Below are 17321 nucleotides of genomic sequence, written 5' to 3'. Positions count from 1 at the left end.
GTACCATTACCATCTGAATCTGGCCCACCATCCCTTTTGTCTCTCTAATCTCTCCTGCCTTCCCCCCATCACAGACCTTCCCATTTGTTCTTCCCTCCCCTCCCCCCTGTCACTGCCTCCTGCCCTTCCTTAAGCATCTGTTCATTTCGAACATTCGCCAGTTCTGACGAGGGTCACCGACCCGAAACATTAACTCTGTTTCTCTCTCCACAGATGCTGCCTGACCCGCTGAGATTTCCAGCACTGTAAAACACCTTCAATCAGCCACTGCTACCAGCTTGGGAGCCACCACAGAAGGAATATGGTGAGGAGAACACAGCTTCTGACAGAAATGGATGCTGAATCGTTGAGCATGTTCAAGGCTGAGATCACTAGATTTTTTAACTCTAGGGGATACGGAAATCGGGCACGAAAGTGACCATATAGCCTACCCTAATTCTTATGTTCTCATGTTCTTAAAATGAGAATTTAAAATTGGAAAAATGTCAAATTAATTTCAAATCAAATCTCACTCAATACTCTCAAAATGTGCTTTGAACTAGAGCAGGCATGCATAACCAACAGGAGATGTGCTCTGGGTTGCATCGCTCAAGGAAACCATCATATTGCTACATCTTTTGGCATGAGCAAGAATGGTCAATTCAGAAGTCTTTGGGGGGATCCAATCTCAAAGCATAATCACACTTCGTTGCATTTAAATGAATCTAATTTACGTGTTTTCCCTCACCTACCTGGAGGTGGCTGGCCTCTGCTCATCCCTTGCCCCCAAGTCTACAGCTACGATCAGAAACTCAACAATGTGATGATTGTTGATTGGGCTGCCAGTCGTGGTAGAAGGTTGTGGGTTCAGAGTCCCAAACCGGAGACTTGAGCACAAAAACCTAGGCTGACACTCCCAGTGCAGTGCTGAGGGAGTGCCGCACTGTCGGAGGTGCCGTCTTTCAGATGAGACATTAAACCGAGGCCCTGTCTGCTCTCTCAGGTGGACGTAAAAGATCCCATGGCACTATTTTGAAGAAGAGCAGGGGAGTTATCCCCAGTGTCCTGGGGCCAATATTTATCCCTCAATCAACATAACAAAAACAAGATTATCTGGTCATTATCACATTGTGGTTTGTGGGAGCTTGCTGTGCGCAAATTGGCTGCTGCGATTCCCACATTACAACAGTGACTACACTCCAAAAAAAGTACTTCATTGACTATAAAGCGCTTTGAGACATCCGGTGGTCCTGAAAGGCGCTATAGAAATGCAAGTCTTTCTTTCTCTTTACTCCTGTTCCTATTTAAATTATTGGCAACTATCTTGTATTGATAATGGTGTAATGTTATCACTTTATAATGTTAGTTTCTGATGTTCCAACACATTCATTTTATCCAACTGCACTAACTTGTTCTATTATGGTTTTCTTGGGAGTAATATTGGGTAAGGATTGGAAGGAGATGGCCTGGGTGGGTTCTGGTGGGTCCGATGTGGTTCACACTGGCATTAATTGGAGCTTGCTGTTAGCAAATTGGCTGCCGCATTTCCCACACTACCTCACTTTAAAAGTACTTCATTGGCTGTAAAGCGCTTTGCGACGTCTGATGGTGAAAGGCCTCCTCGTGTTCTTCAGTACAGCTTAGCTGCTCCTTCATCGTGCTTTAGTTTCTAAATAGATGCTGTCATTATTTTTGGCTTGCAAAAGTGGTGACCTGCATTTTAATATTGTCTACTACTGAGGTACCATAAGAAATAGGAGCAGGAATTGGCCATACGTCCCCTCGAGCCTGCTCGCCATTCAATAAGATCATGGCTGATCTGATGGAAACCATAGGATTATCTACATAATTTCCAGTATTTGATTTACATCAATTAGGACCATTGTGAGCTCTGGGTAATATAACCGTTGAAAAGGCACATAAGATCAACAACAACTTGCATTTATATAGCATCTTTAACGCAGTAAAATGTCCCAAGGCACTGCACAAGAGCGTTATCAAACAAATTTTGACTCCAAACCACATAAGGAGAAATTAGGGCAGATGACCAAAAGCTTGGTCAAACAGGTAGGTTTGAAGGAGTTTCCTAAAGAGAGGTAGAGAGGTAGAGAGGTTTAGGAAGGGAGTTCCAGAGCTTGGGGCCCAGGCAGCTGAAGGCACAGACACCGATGGTTGAGCGATTATAATCAAGGATGCTCAAGAGGGCAGAATTAGAGGAGTGCCGATATCTCAGGGAGTTGTGGGGCTGGAGGAGATTAGAGATAGGGAGGGGCGAGGCCATGGAGGGACTTGAAAACAAGGATTTTGAAATCGAGGATTTGCTTAACCGGGAGCCAATGTAGGTCAGCGAGCACAGGGGGTGATGGGTGAGTGGGACTTGGTGCAAGTTAGGACACGGGGCACAGGGGGTGATGGCTGAGCGGGACTCGGTGTGAGTTAGGAAACGGACAGCGAGCACAGGGGGTGATGGGTGAGTGGGACTCGGTGTGAGTTAGGACACGGGGCAGTGAGCACAAGGGGTGATGGCTGAGCGGGACTCGGTGCGAGTTAGGACACGGGGCAGCGAGCACAGGGGGTGATGGGTGAGCGGGACTCGGTGTGAGTTAGGAAACGGACAGCGAGCACAGGGAGTGATGGGTGAATGGGACGGTGTGAGTTAGGACACGGGGGCAGCGAGCACAGGGGGTGATGGGTGAGCGGGACTTGGTGTGAGTTAGGAGATGGTCAGCGAGCACAGGGGTGATGGGTGAGCGGGACTTGGTGTGAGTTAGGACACAGGGCACAGGGGGTAATGGGTGAGCGGGACTCAGTGCAAGTTAGGACACAGGCAGCGAGCACAGGGGGTGATGGGTGAGCGGCACTTGGTCCGAGTTAGGACACGGGGCAGTAAGCACAGGGGGTAATGGGTGAGCGGGACTGGGTGCGAGTTAGGACACGAGGCAACGAGCACAGGGGGTGATGGGTGAGCGGGACTTGGTGAGAGTTAGGACACGGGGCAGTGAGTACAGAGGGTGATGGGTGAGTGGGACTCAGTGCAAGTTAGGATACGGGGCAGTGAGCACAGGGGGTGATAGGTGAGCGGGACTTGGTGTGAGTTAGGACACGGGGCACAGGGGGTGATGGGTGAGCGGGACTTGGTGCGAGTTAGGACACGGGGCAGTGAGCACAGGGGGTGATGGGTGAGCGGGACTCAGTGCGAGTTAGGACACGAGGCAGTGAGCACAGGGGGTGATGGGTGAGCGGGACTTGGTGCGAGTTAGGACACGAGGCAGTGAGCACAGGGGGTGATGGGTGAGCGGGACTTGGTGCGAGTTAGGACACGGGGTCAGTGAGCACAGGGGGTGATGGGTGAGTGGGACTCAGTGCGAGTTAGGACACGGGGCACAGGGGGTGATGGGTGAGCGGGACTCAGTGCGAGTTAGGACACAGGCAGTGAGCACAGGGGGTGATGGGTGAGCGGGACTGGGTGCGAGTTAGGACACGGGGCAGCGAGCACAGGGGGTGATGGGTGAGCGGGACTTGGTGCGAGTTAGGACACGGGGCAGCGAGCACAGAGGGTGATGGGTGAGCGGGACGGTGCGAGTTAGGACACGGGGCACAGGGGGTGATGGGTGAGTGGGACTTGGTGCGAGTTAGGACACAGGCAGTGAGCACAGAGGGTGATGGGTGAGCGGGACGGTGCGAGTTAGGACACGGGCTGCTGAGTTTTGGCTCCAGCTTTCAGCTGCCAAGGCTCTAATTCTGGAATTCCCTCCCTAAATTTCTCCACCTTTCTTTCCTGATTTAAGTCACTCCATGGAACTTACTTCTGCCCTAATTTCTCCTTATGTGGCTTGGTGTCAAATTTTGTTTGATAATCGCTCCTGTGAATCGCTGTGGGACGTTTCATTACGTTAAAGGCAGGTTGTTGTTGTTTTAAATTGGCATGACCTGAGGCCAATTAGAGAGTAATCGCTAGCTCCTGCCCAGATCAGAAAAACAGGAAACAATCGCCATTTACACATTTCAAAATAATTATTTGCATCTGATAAATGGCGGAAATGCGCAAAATGCAAGACTTAAAAAAAGAAATAAAAGCAAAACTCCAGTGCTTTGCCAACAATGAATTGGACATTTTCCAGAAGTGTTACAGGAAGTTTGCTCTTCAGAGAAATCGCTAGATGCAAAACAGTGAGTCAGATGAGACAGCGGAAGCACAATGCCACCGAGTGTCGCAAGCTGTAGCTACGAGCTCACCAGACCCTGGTTACACTCGCGATTCCCAGTGCAACAAATCAGAAAAGCATTTTCAATGTTAAATATTGGCATATAGCCAAAGCTCCTGACAACAGAAATGTTTATCAACATTTGCATGTGCAGAAAATGTTTTAAACAGACATGAGATGATTTACACAGACACTAGATATTAGCTTCACCAATGAGCTTTATTGATCTGTTACTGGGGTCGTGCTGCAGTATTTGAATGGTTTGGCCAGCGAGCATCTCAAGGCACCTGCGCTTCTCCTGTAAGGTTGTTCATCTGGAGCAATTCTGGACAGTTGTGAAGACAGCCAGTGACTTTCAATTAAAACACTGACAGGTCATCGAGTTGAAAGGTTAACTCTTGCTTCTTTCTCCAACGAGGCCGAGAGTCTGCCAGCAATTTCTGCTTTTATTTCAGATTTCCAGCAGTTGCAGTGTTTTTGTTTTTAGTGAATCTGACTCACAGTCAGATGGAATGGAACTTGCATTTATATAGCGTCTTTCACGATCACCAGCCGTCTCAAAGCGCTTTACAGCCAATGAAATACTTTTGGAGTGTAAAACAGTTCTAATGTACAGCACAGACACTTTGTTTCCCTCTCCACAGATGCTGCCTTACCTGCTGAGTACTTCCAGCATTTTCTGTTCTTACTGGCAGAAACAGGAAATTCATCCCAACCAGTCCATGCTGGCATTTATGCCGCACTCAAGCCTCCTCCCACCTTGTCTCATCCGACTGTGTCTTTATCTCTCATGTGTTTATCTAGCCTCCCCTGAAATGCTTTATACTATTCTCCTCAACCACTCTTTGTGGTATCGAGTACCACATTCTAACTCTCTGGGTGAAGAAATCACTTCTGAATTCCCCGTGGAGTTCGGTCACAGATCAGCCATTCATGATCACATAGATTGGCGGAACAGGCTTAAGGGGCTACAAGTGTTGGCTGTGGCTCAGTGGGCAGCACTCTCGCCTCCACGTCAGAAGGTTGTGGGTTCAAGTCCCACTCCAAGGACTTGAGTACAAAAATCTAGGCTGACACTCCCAGTGCAGTGCTGAGGGAGTGCTGCACTGTCGGAGGGGCAGTACTGAGGGAGCGCCGCACTGTCGGAGGAGCAGTATTGAGGGAGTGTTGCACTGTCGGAGGGGCAGTACTGAGGGAGCGCCGCACTGTCGGAGGGGCAGTACTGAGGGAGTGCCGCACTGTCGGAGGGGCAGTACTGAGGGAGTGCCGCACTGTCGGAGGGGCAGTACTGAGGGAGTGCCGCACTGTCGGAGGAGCAGTGCTGAGGGAGCGCCGCACTGTCGGAGGAGCAGTACTGAGGTAGTGCCGCACTGTCGGAGGAGCAGTGCTGAGGGAGCGCTGCACTGTCGGAGGAGCAGTATTGAGGGAGTGCCGCACTGTCGGAGGAGCAGTACTGAGGGAGCGCTGCACTGTCGGAGGAGCAGTATTGAGGGAGTGCCGCACTGTCGGAGGAGCAGTATTGAGGGAGCGCTGCACTGTCGGAGGAGCAGTACTGAGGGAGTGTCGGAGGGGCAGTACTGAGGGAGCACCACACTGTCGGAGGGGCAGTACTGAGGGAGTGCCGCACTGTCGGCGGGGCCGTCTTTCAGATGAGACGTTAAACTGAGGCCCTGTCTGCTCTCTCAGGCGGATGTAAAAGATCCCATGGCACTATTGCAAAGAAGAGCAGGGGAGTTATCCCCGGTGTCCTGGGGCCAATATTTATCCCTCAACCAACATCACTAAAACAGATTATCTGGTCATTATCACATTGCTGTGTGTGGGAGCTTGCTGTGCACAAATTGGCTGCTGTGTTTCCCACATTACAACAGTGACTACACTCCAAAATAAGTACTTCATTGGCTGTAAAGCGCTTTGGTGGTTGTGAAAGGCGCTATATAAATGCAAGTCTTTATTTTTATTCCTCTTCCTGTTTGATTTACCTTGTATTGATAACGGTTGTAATGTTATCACTTTATAACGTTAGTTTCTGATGTTCCAACATTTTATCCCAGCTTAGACCGGTTCTGCTTGCAGTGCAAATTGTAAAGGCTTGCAATGTGAAAGGCGCTATATAAATGCAAGTCTTTCTGGGGGGGGGGGGTTTTTGCAGGATTTTGACCCGGCGACCATGAAGGAACGGCCGGGGGCGGCTGTGGTGCGGGCCCGAGGCCCAAGGCCCGAGGTCTCCCCTCACTCACCTGCCGGTCCCGGGCCTCGGGAACCGTGCCGTTCACAGCCGCCATGACCAGCCTCCTGCGGTGATTGGTCGCTGCAGACCCGTTACCCAAGGCAACCGCGCTCCCATTGGCTTGCGCCGCCGTCAATCAGCCGCTCTTCCAGCATCTTATCCCGCTCTGTCCGGTGACTGGTCTTCATTGCCAGGGTCACAAGGCAGTAAGTTTCCTATTGGTCGGCGATGCTGTCAATCAGCCGGTCCCGAACGTGCGCTCTGCTCATCCCGCCCTCCTGTGCTGATTGGAGGTTGTAGCCCGTGACTCAGACCAGCGGCACTCCTATTGGACGGCGCTGCTGTCAATCGGTCACTGCCGAACTGAAATTCACTAATCCCGCCCTTTTAGTCAGCCTCTTGCGCTGATTGGTTAGCATAGGCCGTGACCCTAGGAAATGGGGCTTCTATTGATCGGCGCTTCTGTCAATCACAGCCCGGGTTTGTTTGAAGCGTGAATGCCTTCGCGCATGCGCTGCAGTAAGTTCTGTAGCCAGCAGGGGGCAATGCCCAGCAGCTCCTGCAGAGGGCGCAGGGGGGGAAAGGTGACACCTGAGCAAATGTTTACCCAAAAAACAAAACCAGTCCCCTCCTTAGACTGAGACTTGCATTTGTACAGCAGTGCGATGGAATACTCTCCACTTGCCTGGATGAGTGCAGCTCCAACAACACTCGAGAAGCTCGACACCATCCAGGACAAAGCAGCCGCTTGATCAGCTCCCCATCCACCACCTTCAACATTCACTCCCTCCACCACCGGCGCACCGTGGCTGCAGTGTGCACCATCTACAAGATGCACTGCAGCAACTCGCCAAGGCTTCTTCGGCAGCACCTCCCAAACCCACGACCTCTACCACCTAGAAGGACAAGGGCAGCAGGCGCATGGGAACACCACCACCTCCACGTTCCGCTCCCAGTCACACACCATCCTGACTTGGAAATATATCGGCCGTTCCTTCATCGTCGCTGGGTCACAATCCTGGAACTCCCTCCCTAACAGCACTGTGGGAGCACCTTCACCACACGGACTGCAGCGGTTCAAGAAGGCAGCTCACCACCACCTTCTCAAGGGGCAATTAGGGATGGGCAATAAATGCCGGCCTTGCCAGCGACGCCCACATCCCAGGAATGAAGTCCTTGGTAGCGGTGGTGTTCTCAAGGCTATGCATGCCATTCAACAATTAAAAAAACAAACACCGTTATCCCCCTCATGCTTTTGCAAGGGATAGGGAATAAACTCAAGATTAGATGACTAGATGTCCATAAAGAAGCTTCCACGGGTACCTTCAAAATCATGTTTAAATGTGCAGTGTATTAAGCCAAAAACACTGAAAAAAATGCAACCAGACCACTCTTTATTTCAACAAGTCAATTCTTTAATTATTTCACACTAACATCAGAGCAGTAATATATTGTGGTATAACCGCATACCAATAAGTGAAAAAATACAGAGTATTGTATAATGCACAAGTGATCAAAATATATTGCAATCGCAATCCAAGCATTTTCCTAAAATAATTTGTACAAAAACCCATCGAGACAGAAAGAAAGGCATCTTTTTTTTTTAAAAAAGGACCAGACCATTCATCCACGTAAATAAATATCAGCTACCTCAATGGTGGCAAGTTATGGCCGTTCTTTTCATCAGTGTGAAAGCCACAAATCAAGAATGCTTTAGGCGAGAGCATGACCTTGGTCGTTTGCATAACTGGAAAATTGACTGGACTTGATTTCTATCAAAGCTGGAGGAGCAAAAAAATACCCCCCAAAAATGTGCGGTCTCTACATTTGCAACCAGAACCGAAGCACTACAATAAACCTACTGAACACAAGGCATCGTAAAACAAAATACCTGTGCAACAAAGCTGTTCACAAGGCAGCAACTAAACTGCATGGAAGGTGCTGGTGTTGTCAATAGTACAGCCAGCATGGTAGCAATATGTAAAATCTCCACAATGGGAAAGAAACTTGGACTAGATAGCAGATCTTCCATTCAGCACGGAGCAGTAAAAAAGGGGAAAAAATACCAGGTTGTCTCACTTCAAAAAAAAGTCTATGTGGTCTTTAGTCTACATTAATTTATAAAATATTACAATTATGTTCTTGCGGTTTATCTAGTAATTAAACTGAGGCCTCAGTAGCATCTGCAGTCCACACTGGAAGACAGCAACATTAAAGTCTTGCCTACATGGATCAAGATGGTGAAATTGGGTGTTTCTAATCAAAATGGTACTGATAATCTAACTAAAGCACACATGGGCAGTCAATGGAACAATGGTGGTGACCATACAAAGGACTGAACACAGAAAATCAATGGCGAACAATGCTGTAGCTCGCTCAAGGCGAATGGAGAGCCCCAGGCCACCGTTCCAACCTAAAGAGCACTCTCTACTGCACCAGTTGTTAAACTTTCCCACTTCATGCCCATCGAGGCACCCTGGGTGCCAATTGAACGAGTTTTCAGTACTGATGGGGGTTGGGCGAGGCAGTGGGTTTGCACACACACTGCCCTTGGGGCCTGGGTTCAAATCAAGCCCGGAGAAATGTGGTGTCAGCCTCCTGAGTTTGCCGACTGCAAGGGTGCTGTGCGAGTCCCTAATCACAAAACTGCCTCCAATTTGGCAATTAGCTTTAAACAAGTGATTGCAAACTTTTCTTTTTGTTGATGGACGAGTCTGACAAAAGTAATTTAGATCGAGCCGATGAGGATATCAGCAAACCTTGCACACATTAGGAATCGAACAGTAAATGTCTACATCAGCTTATCAAGCCTCACTGTTAACTGGCACTAGCCTGGGTTAGAAGGTTCATCATATTTCCCCCCTCCCTATTAAACCGAATGGATTCGTCCCCTTGATCCAAAGATCTCTGCGCTCCTCTAATTCTGCCCTCTTGACCATCCCTGATTATAATCGCTCCACCATCGGTGGCCGTGCCTTCTGTTGCCTGGGCCCCAAGCTCCGGAACTCCCTCCTTAAACCTCTCCACCTCTCTTTCCTCAATCAAGACGCTCCTTAAACCTACCTCCTTAACCAAGCTTTTGGTCACCGGCGTTAATTTCTCTTTATGCGTCTCGGCGTCAAAGTGTTATAAGCACCTTGGGACGTTAAAAGGTGCTATATAAATACAAGTTGTTGTTAATTAGTAACTGGAGTGCCGTTAATCAATAGTTTTAGTTTGTTAACAAGGACATTTATCAATTGGTTAAATTAGGAAATGATAGCCCGCTTGGTGGCAATCAAAAAGTCTTCTTTATTCAAAGATCCTGAGCATGTGCCAGCTGTTTAATTTTTTTAAAAAGCTGTTCTGTTCACTCAGCGGGGCAATGGCCATTATTTGCAATTTGCATGTACATTAGTAATGCCACAATCTATTATTTAATTAGAGTGCATTTAAAGACTTGCATTTATATAGCACCTTTCACGACCACTGAACGTCTCAAAGCGCTTTACAGCCAATTAAGTACTTTTGGAGTGTAGTCACTGTTGTAATGTGGGAAACGCGGCAGCCAATTTGTGCACAGCAAGCTCCCACACACAGCAATGTGATAATGACCAGATCATGTGTTTTAGTGATGTTGATTGAGGGATAAATATTGGCCAGGACACCGGGGATAACTCTTCTTCGAAATTGTGCCGTGGGATCTTTTACGCCCACCTGAGAGAACAGACGGGGCCTCGGTTTAACGTCTCTTCTGAAAGACGGCACCTTCGACAGTGCAGCACTCCCTCAGCACTGCACTGGGGAGTGTCAACCTGGATTTTTGTGCTCACGTCCCTGGAGTGGGACTTGAACCCACAACCTTCAGACTCAGGGGCGAGAGTGCTACCCACTGAGCCACAGCTGACTACTACACAACAGTTGCAGTGTGGATTTTACGTTCGCATGTGGGTGCCCCTGGAGATGGAGCATGAGGTGAGCGCAGGTACGCTCAAAGGGCTTCTGTGTCCAGTGAGCACCGCAGTGCGTCATCACAATCGGGAACAATATTTTAATTTGATTTTATTAAGGTTCCTTTAAATATTTTTACAGGTTTATTAGTTGTTGATTTAATTGCCAGTATTTAAAAAGATGTGTGAACTTTGCTACATATTGATGCACATCCCAAGTCAGGTCTAGCAGAGAGACTCTGGCCAAAGCAATCCTTTTCTGGTGTTTTAAGTGTTCTTGGGTAAGTTCATCAATGGTTCAGCTTAGAGCAAACTTGATGGTTCTGGTAGTAATTGATTTGGGTGGCCCCCCACTCCGACAGAGGTTAAATATTACTCCTTCCAGTCACCGTATTTGGATGAATCTTGCACACAGAGCAAGACCGGGAGTAGAAAACACAATTGGTTTTATGTCCTTGCTTGAAGGGCAGGGATTTTATCTTTTAGTGTCTATACTGCAAACATTAATCACTTTAATTATCTTGCTTGAACTTCACAACACAAGGAAAATAACCATGGCATTTCTACCGGCGATCCAGGTTCTGATTTTTCTTCTCCGCAGCAAAGGCAAGTGTAGGTGAGTAAAAGTACCGTTAATATAAAACATATCCACAAACCAGAAAGGTACAGAATTAACCTTATAGTTTAAAAACTTGTTACTGAGCTCTCTAAAATTGTCAAGCACAAGACTGAACTTAAAGACTTCCATTTCTACAGCGCCTTTCAAGACCACTGGACGCCCCAAAGCTCAAGTCTAGTCACTGTTGTAATGTGGGAAACGCGGCAGCCAATTTGTGCACAGCAAGCTCCCACACACAGCAATGTGATAATGACCAGATAATCTGTTTTAGTGATGTGATTGAGGGATAAATATTGGGTGAACTCTTCTTCGAAATAGTGCCATGGGATCTTTTACATCCACCTGAGAGCAGAGAGAGCCTCGGTTTAACATCTCATCCGAAAGACGGCACCTCTGACAGTGCGGCACTCCCTCAGTACTGCACTGGAGTGTCAGCCTAGATTTTTGTGCTCGAGTCCCTGGAGTGGGACTTGAACCCACAACCTTCTGACTCAGGGGAGAGGGGGCTACCCACTGAGCCACGGCGGACACTGAAAAGGGACCATGCGCTGAAATAAACAGGCCACTGACAACAAAAGGAAGCAATGAATTCAAAACAGACGATACATTTATACTTGTTAAAGCTGATTTAAGTGAATTGTACAGTACAGAATAAACCCAATTTGCAGTGGAGTTTGAACTTTTCCCTAGAGAACAGAATGGAAAAGTTGTAGATTAAATACTTTTTTTTTCAAAAAAAGGGACCATTACCAAGAACACCTATGCCTCTGTCACATTTAGATAAATGCAATGCAGCAAGTCTGTCATGAAATGGAACTTCTGGCTTCAGAAACTAACTACAGGGCACTACTAAAAGCTGCCAGCAACATGCACCACGCACCCCACACTGCTGCTTCATCGCAAGCTACCTCCCAAAAGATGCAATCCAATCAGGTTCAGTTATTGACAGTAACGTGCAGCATGGTCATCACTGAGCTCAAAAATCTTTAGATCAGTGATTTTTTTTTTAAAGTGTAATAATTGGCTGGCAATTTACAGTCAGTGGTGAAGCAAAGACGCTCACCCCTGGCCCCGAAGCGAGCTTCCCGCAAAAGACCTCGATCTCTGCGGTGCGAAGTTCTGCTTTTCCAACGCGCAATTGAAATCAGCGGCAGTTAATGGGGAATCCCTCGCGCGAGCTGCTGTGATGTCAACAAGCTGTCCATGCAGCCAATCACAATGCAGAATTCTCAGACAGCGAACCAGGAAGTGAGTAAGCTCCTTGATTCTAACTTTAAAAAACAGACTTTTAAAAATGTCCTTTTAAAAATGTTGGGGAAATGGTGAATGAGAAATCAATGAACTTTTAAAAAATTTCTTAAAAATTTAAATTATTAAAATGAATACATTTGATACTCGACAAAATTAAAGAGTGTTTTTCAGGGCCATAACCTGTCGTGCAGACATGTAGGTTCCAGGCTGTTAAAACCCCAGTTACACCTAGTCCAACAAGGCCTAACATTTAAAAAAAATTCATTCATGGGGTGTGTGGCATCGCTGTCATTTATTGCCAATCCCCAATTGCCTCAGAGAAGGTGGTGGTGAGCGGCCTTATACACCAAGTGTCTCGCTGGGCCATTTCAGAGGGCAGTTAAGAGTTATCCACATTGCTGTGGGTCTATAGTCACAGATAGGCCAGACTGGGTAAGGACGGCAGATTTCCTTCTAATTACTGGGGTATTTAACAGCAATATTACCGTAGAAAAGCCACTTTGCGTCAGATTCATGGATTACAGGGATTGTCGGCTGGGGGGGGGGGGAGTGGGGGCAGAGCCACACGCAGTGAGTGTCGGAGCAACGAATGACCAATCACAACTTCAGGATTTCCACATTAGGATGCACACGCGCTAAATCCTGAAGTTGCGGTCAGTTTCAGAGGGGTAACAAACAGCGAACGTTATTTGTTCACATGTCATTACTCACCGCGGATTCCGGCCTTTACCCTAATGCATCCAGTGCAAGGGGAGAGTTAACGGGGGGGGAAAAAAAAAAATCACTTTTTTTTTTGTATAATCTAAATGAAGTATGGCTTTATTGGTAAACCTTAAGATCCGTCAATCAACAATGTGGGTGTGGTTTGTACCAGACTGCAGTCCAATTATAGCGGCTGGTTTGCCACATCGCTAAACAGAGTGGTTACACGGGATAGTATCGTTAGTAAATCGACCAGGGATTGGAGGCAGTTTGTTTTTTCACTTCAGCTTATTTGGGGGATTAAAAATATATTAAAAGCATCATGCAGCTTTTAGCAAACTATGAGGGGGGCAGAGAATGGTCCATTTCACCTCGGGTTCGGAACGCAGAATTCTTTCTTCAAAAGGAGATGGATCATCAGTGACTGGGGAGGTGAAAAAACAAACAAATGGAATGTCAGCGACACCATCACCGATGAAATAAAATGCATCAGACGGACCTTTAAAACCAGAACAACGATGAGCAGAGGCTCCACCGTGAATGTACTGTCCACATAGTGCACCGCAGAGAGGAGGTAATGGGACACCATCCCATCCATCTTCCAAATCGTACAATCACAGACCAGCAGCTCTCGGACACAAATCTTCTCCAGATTAGAGTGGAACACAAGTCTTGCTGCCTTTTGCTCATCAGAACTTGGTGGAGTGTGTCCGAAAACAGTACATTACAGCAAACACAGGAAATCAATCAGCTTCACGATTACATTCTTGTTAAAACTAGACCATAAATATTTGGATTTTAAACAAAAAAAAAATGCACAAATGCAAGAATGGTCAGTACCAAAACTAAAAAGTCACACCATTGCAGGTAATCTGGTCCCAAAATTGTCGAAGCCATCAGCCGGCGATTTGGGTAAAGGCTCCTGGTACATGACATTCTCAATACCGGTATTATTGGGGCTCAGAGCATGGAGCACACGTCCCGAATGTATTCTTGTACACTCAGCCAAGCAAATCCACCATGGCAAAGGCAAACACAACCTTAAATCACAGCCACTGAAATTCAATATAAATGTGACATTAGTGACGAGAACTTTATTTTATAATGTTTGCTGGGAGACAAGTGTGCAGAGTTTTTTTTTGGCCACTTCAAGCCCATTTCGTCCATCCGTGTGGTTATATCCTATTCCAACAGAACAGAGAGTTTTTAATTCACCAAAAAAAAGTGTAATCACAGCAGTTACACACCTTTAAACATGATGCACAATACATTTGAAATAAAGAGACAGCATTTTTTGCCCATGTAAGCGACACGTTAAACACACACAGACCCTTAATATTCTCCAATCACAGGCACTGCTGCAGAATTTCTTCCCTCCCTGACTGCTCCCCACTAATTACACGGGAACCAATAGCTGGTGCTGTCATTCCAAAGCTCGGCAGTTGCTAATCCCATCAATTGCCAGCCGTGAAATGCAGGGGATAAAAATCTGAAGGTTTTGTCCAAACCAACAGGTGAAGCGCATGTGGGATTATCTTAAACTTTAATTATTTTAGCTCCTTCAAATAAACTGACTTCCGCAAAAGCACAGGGGCCCCAGACTGTTGGAAATGATGGTGTGGACTACACTAAGCCCCTTGTAAAGGAGAGCTCAGCCTCACGGTTATAAAGTTAGAATACAGCTAGAGAGAGTCAGGCCCACATTGTTCACTAGCTCCAACTGATTACTGTATTGGTCAGCAAGTGCTGGGCTGGGCAATCCAATGGCCCAGGTTTCTACAGGTCCTCACAAACAGAGTGCTTCAGGGTGCAGTGAATAATGAAGCGGACTCACAGCAAAAGGGGAGAGGGACTCGAAGGCCACAAGGATCTTCGAGCCAGCCTAAATGTTAAGGAGGGAGTTCAACAAAGAAATACTTGCATTTATATAGCACCTTTCATGACCACTGGACATCCCAAAGCGCTTTACAGCCAAATAAGTACTTTTTGGAGTGTAGTCACTGTTGTAATGTGGGAAATGCAGCAGCCAATTTGCGCACAGCAAGCTCCCACAAACAGCAATGTGATAATGACCAGATAATGTGTTTTAGTGATGTTGATTGAGATATAAAATATTGGCCAGGACACCAGGGATAAGCCCCCTGCTCTTCGAAATAGTGCCATGGGATCTTTTACGTCCACCTGACAGAAGGCAGACGGGACCTTTTAACGTTTCATCTGAAAGCGGCAGCTCAGACAGTGCGGCGCTCCCTCAGTACTACACTAGGAGTGTCAGCCTGGATTTCGTGCTCTGACTTAGGGGCAAGAGTGGTACCCCACTGGGGCACAGCTGCCAACAATGGACATAATAACTAAATGAGCAATGAGAGAGATGGCAGAAGAGTAGGCCGAAGTCACAGGACGAGGCAATAATGCAACCTTCAAACAGTCCGGGGTCGGCGAGAGGCCGATAAAAGGCCGCGAGTTCAGCAGTCGGAGGTGCGTGGAGAGGCGTGAGTCCGGGGTCGGCGAGAGGCGTACCGGTGCAGCTACAGGGAGAAGACAAAGAAGTAGAAAGAAACAGAAAGGTGACGCAACAGCCAAGGGGGTAAGTGATTGGCTGGTGACTGGCGAGTAGTTTTTCTTTTTTCGCTTCTATAACAGTGAGTAAACTTTAGCATTGTTGTTGCCAATTTAAGTGTATCCAAGGGTTAAGTCATGGCAGGAGAGCTCGGTCACATGATATGCTCCTCCTGTACCATGTGGGAACTCAGGGACACTTCCGGTGTCCCTGACGACTACGTGTGCGGGAAGTGTATCCGCCTCCAGCTCCTGACGGACCGCGTTGCGGAATTGGAGCCGAGGGTGGATTCACTCTGGAGCATCCACGATGCTGAGAATGATGTGAGTAGCACGTGTAGCGAGTTGGTCTTACCGCAGGGAAAGGGTCCACAGCCAGCTAGGGAATGGAAGACCAACAGGAAGAGCAGTGCAAGGAAGGTAGTGCAGAAGTCCCCTGTAGTCATCCCCCTGCAAAACAGATACACTGCTTTGAGTACTGTTGAGGGGGATGACTCATCAGGGGAGGGCAGCAGCAGCCAAGTTCATGGCACCGTGGCTGGCTCTGTTGCACAGGAGGGCAAGAAAAAGAGTGGGAGAGCGATAGTGATAGGGGATTCAATTGTAAGGGGAATAGATAGGTGTTTCTGCGGCCGCAACCGAGACTCCAGGATGGCATGTTGCCTCCCTGGTGCAAGGGTCAAGGATGTCTCAGAGCGGGTGCAGGACATTGTGAAAAGGGAGGGTGAACAGCCAGTTGTCGTGGTGCACATTGGTACCAACTATATAGGTAAAAAAAAAGGGATGAGGTCCTACGAGACAAATTTAAGGAGCTAGGAGCTAAATTAAAATGTAGGACCTCAAAAGTAGTTATCTCGGGATTGCTACCAGTGCCACGAGCTAGTCAGAGTAGGAATCACAGGATAGCTCAGATGAATAGGTGGCTTGAGCAGTGGTGCAACAGGGAGGGATTCAAATTCCTGGGGCATTGGAACCGGTTCTGGGGGAGGTGGGACCAGCACAAACCGGACGGTCTGCACCTCGGCAGGACCGGAACCAATGTCCTAGGGGGAGTGTTTGCTAGTGCTGTTGGGGAGGAGTTAAACTAATATGGCAGGGAGACAGAGGGAAACAAAATGGAGACAAAAGCAAAAGACAGAAAGGAGATGAGTAAAAGTGGAGGGCAGAGAAACCCAAGGCAAAAAACAAAAAGGGCCACTGTACAGCAAAATTCTAAAGGGTCAAAGTATAATAAAAAGGCAACATGAAAGCTCGGTGCCTCAATGCAAGGAGTATTCGGAACCCAGGAGAGGGCTCTGAGCTAGTTAGAGTGGGTGAGAGCTCAGATGAACAGGACCCCAAGAAGGAATTCAAAAGGCAGGAGGCAACAGAGCAGAGTAGCACTGGGGTAAGTGTAAACCACAAGGTGATAGGAAGGGACAATATGTATGAATATAAAGGGGCTGCAGGAGGGGTCAAAACTAAAAATCATGGTTTAAAAACTAGTATTAAAACACTCTACCTAAACGCACGCAGCATTCAAAAAAGAGTAAATGAGTTGACGGCACAAATCATTACAAATGGGTATGATTTGGTGGCCATTACAGAAACGTGGTTGCAGGGTGGCCAAGACTGGGAATTAAACATACAGGGGTATCTGACAATTCGGAAAGATAGACAAGAAGGGAAAGGAGGTGGGTAGCTCCGTTAATAAAGGATGATATCAGGGCAGTTGTGAGAGACAATATTGGCTCTAATGAACAAAATGTTGAATCATTGTGGGTGGAGATTAGAGATAGTAAGGGGAAAAAGTCACTGGTGGCCATAGTTTATAGGCCCTCAAATAATAACTTCACAGTGGGGCGGGC

The 17321-nt window shown here is 47.5% G+C and overlaps 1 protein-coding gene across 4 annotated transcripts in view; it reads right to left on the bottom strand.

Moving 5' to 3' along the window:
* Window positions 1-11569: 11569 nt before the first annotated feature.
* Window positions 11570-17321, bottom strand: part of cd164l2 (CD164 sialomucin-like 2) — a 69153-nt gene continuing 63401 nt past the window's right edge. For 2 of the 4 annotated variants that reach the window (XM_070898786.1, XM_070898783.1), the window contains one exon: window positions 11570-13339. In XM_070898786.1, coding sequence (XP_070754887.1) covers window positions 13333-13339 — 7 coding nt within the window. In that variant the 3' untranslated portion in view covers window positions 11570-13332. Of the gene's footprint in view, window positions 13340-13983; window positions 14098-17321 lie in introns of those variants that run through there. The other 2 variants (XM_070898785.1, XM_070898784.1) reach the window with 2 other exon arrangements.

The sequence above is a fragment of the Pristiophorus japonicus genome, chromosome 14 (genome assembly GCF_044704955.1).
Source record: "Pristiophorus japonicus isolate sPriJap1 chromosome 14, sPriJap1.hap1, whole genome shotgun sequence".
Lineage (NCBI taxonomy): Eukaryota > Metazoa > Chordata > Chondrichthyes > Pristiophoridae > Pristiophorus > Pristiophorus japonicus.
This window is presented reverse-complemented; position numbering and strand designations above follow the sequence as displayed.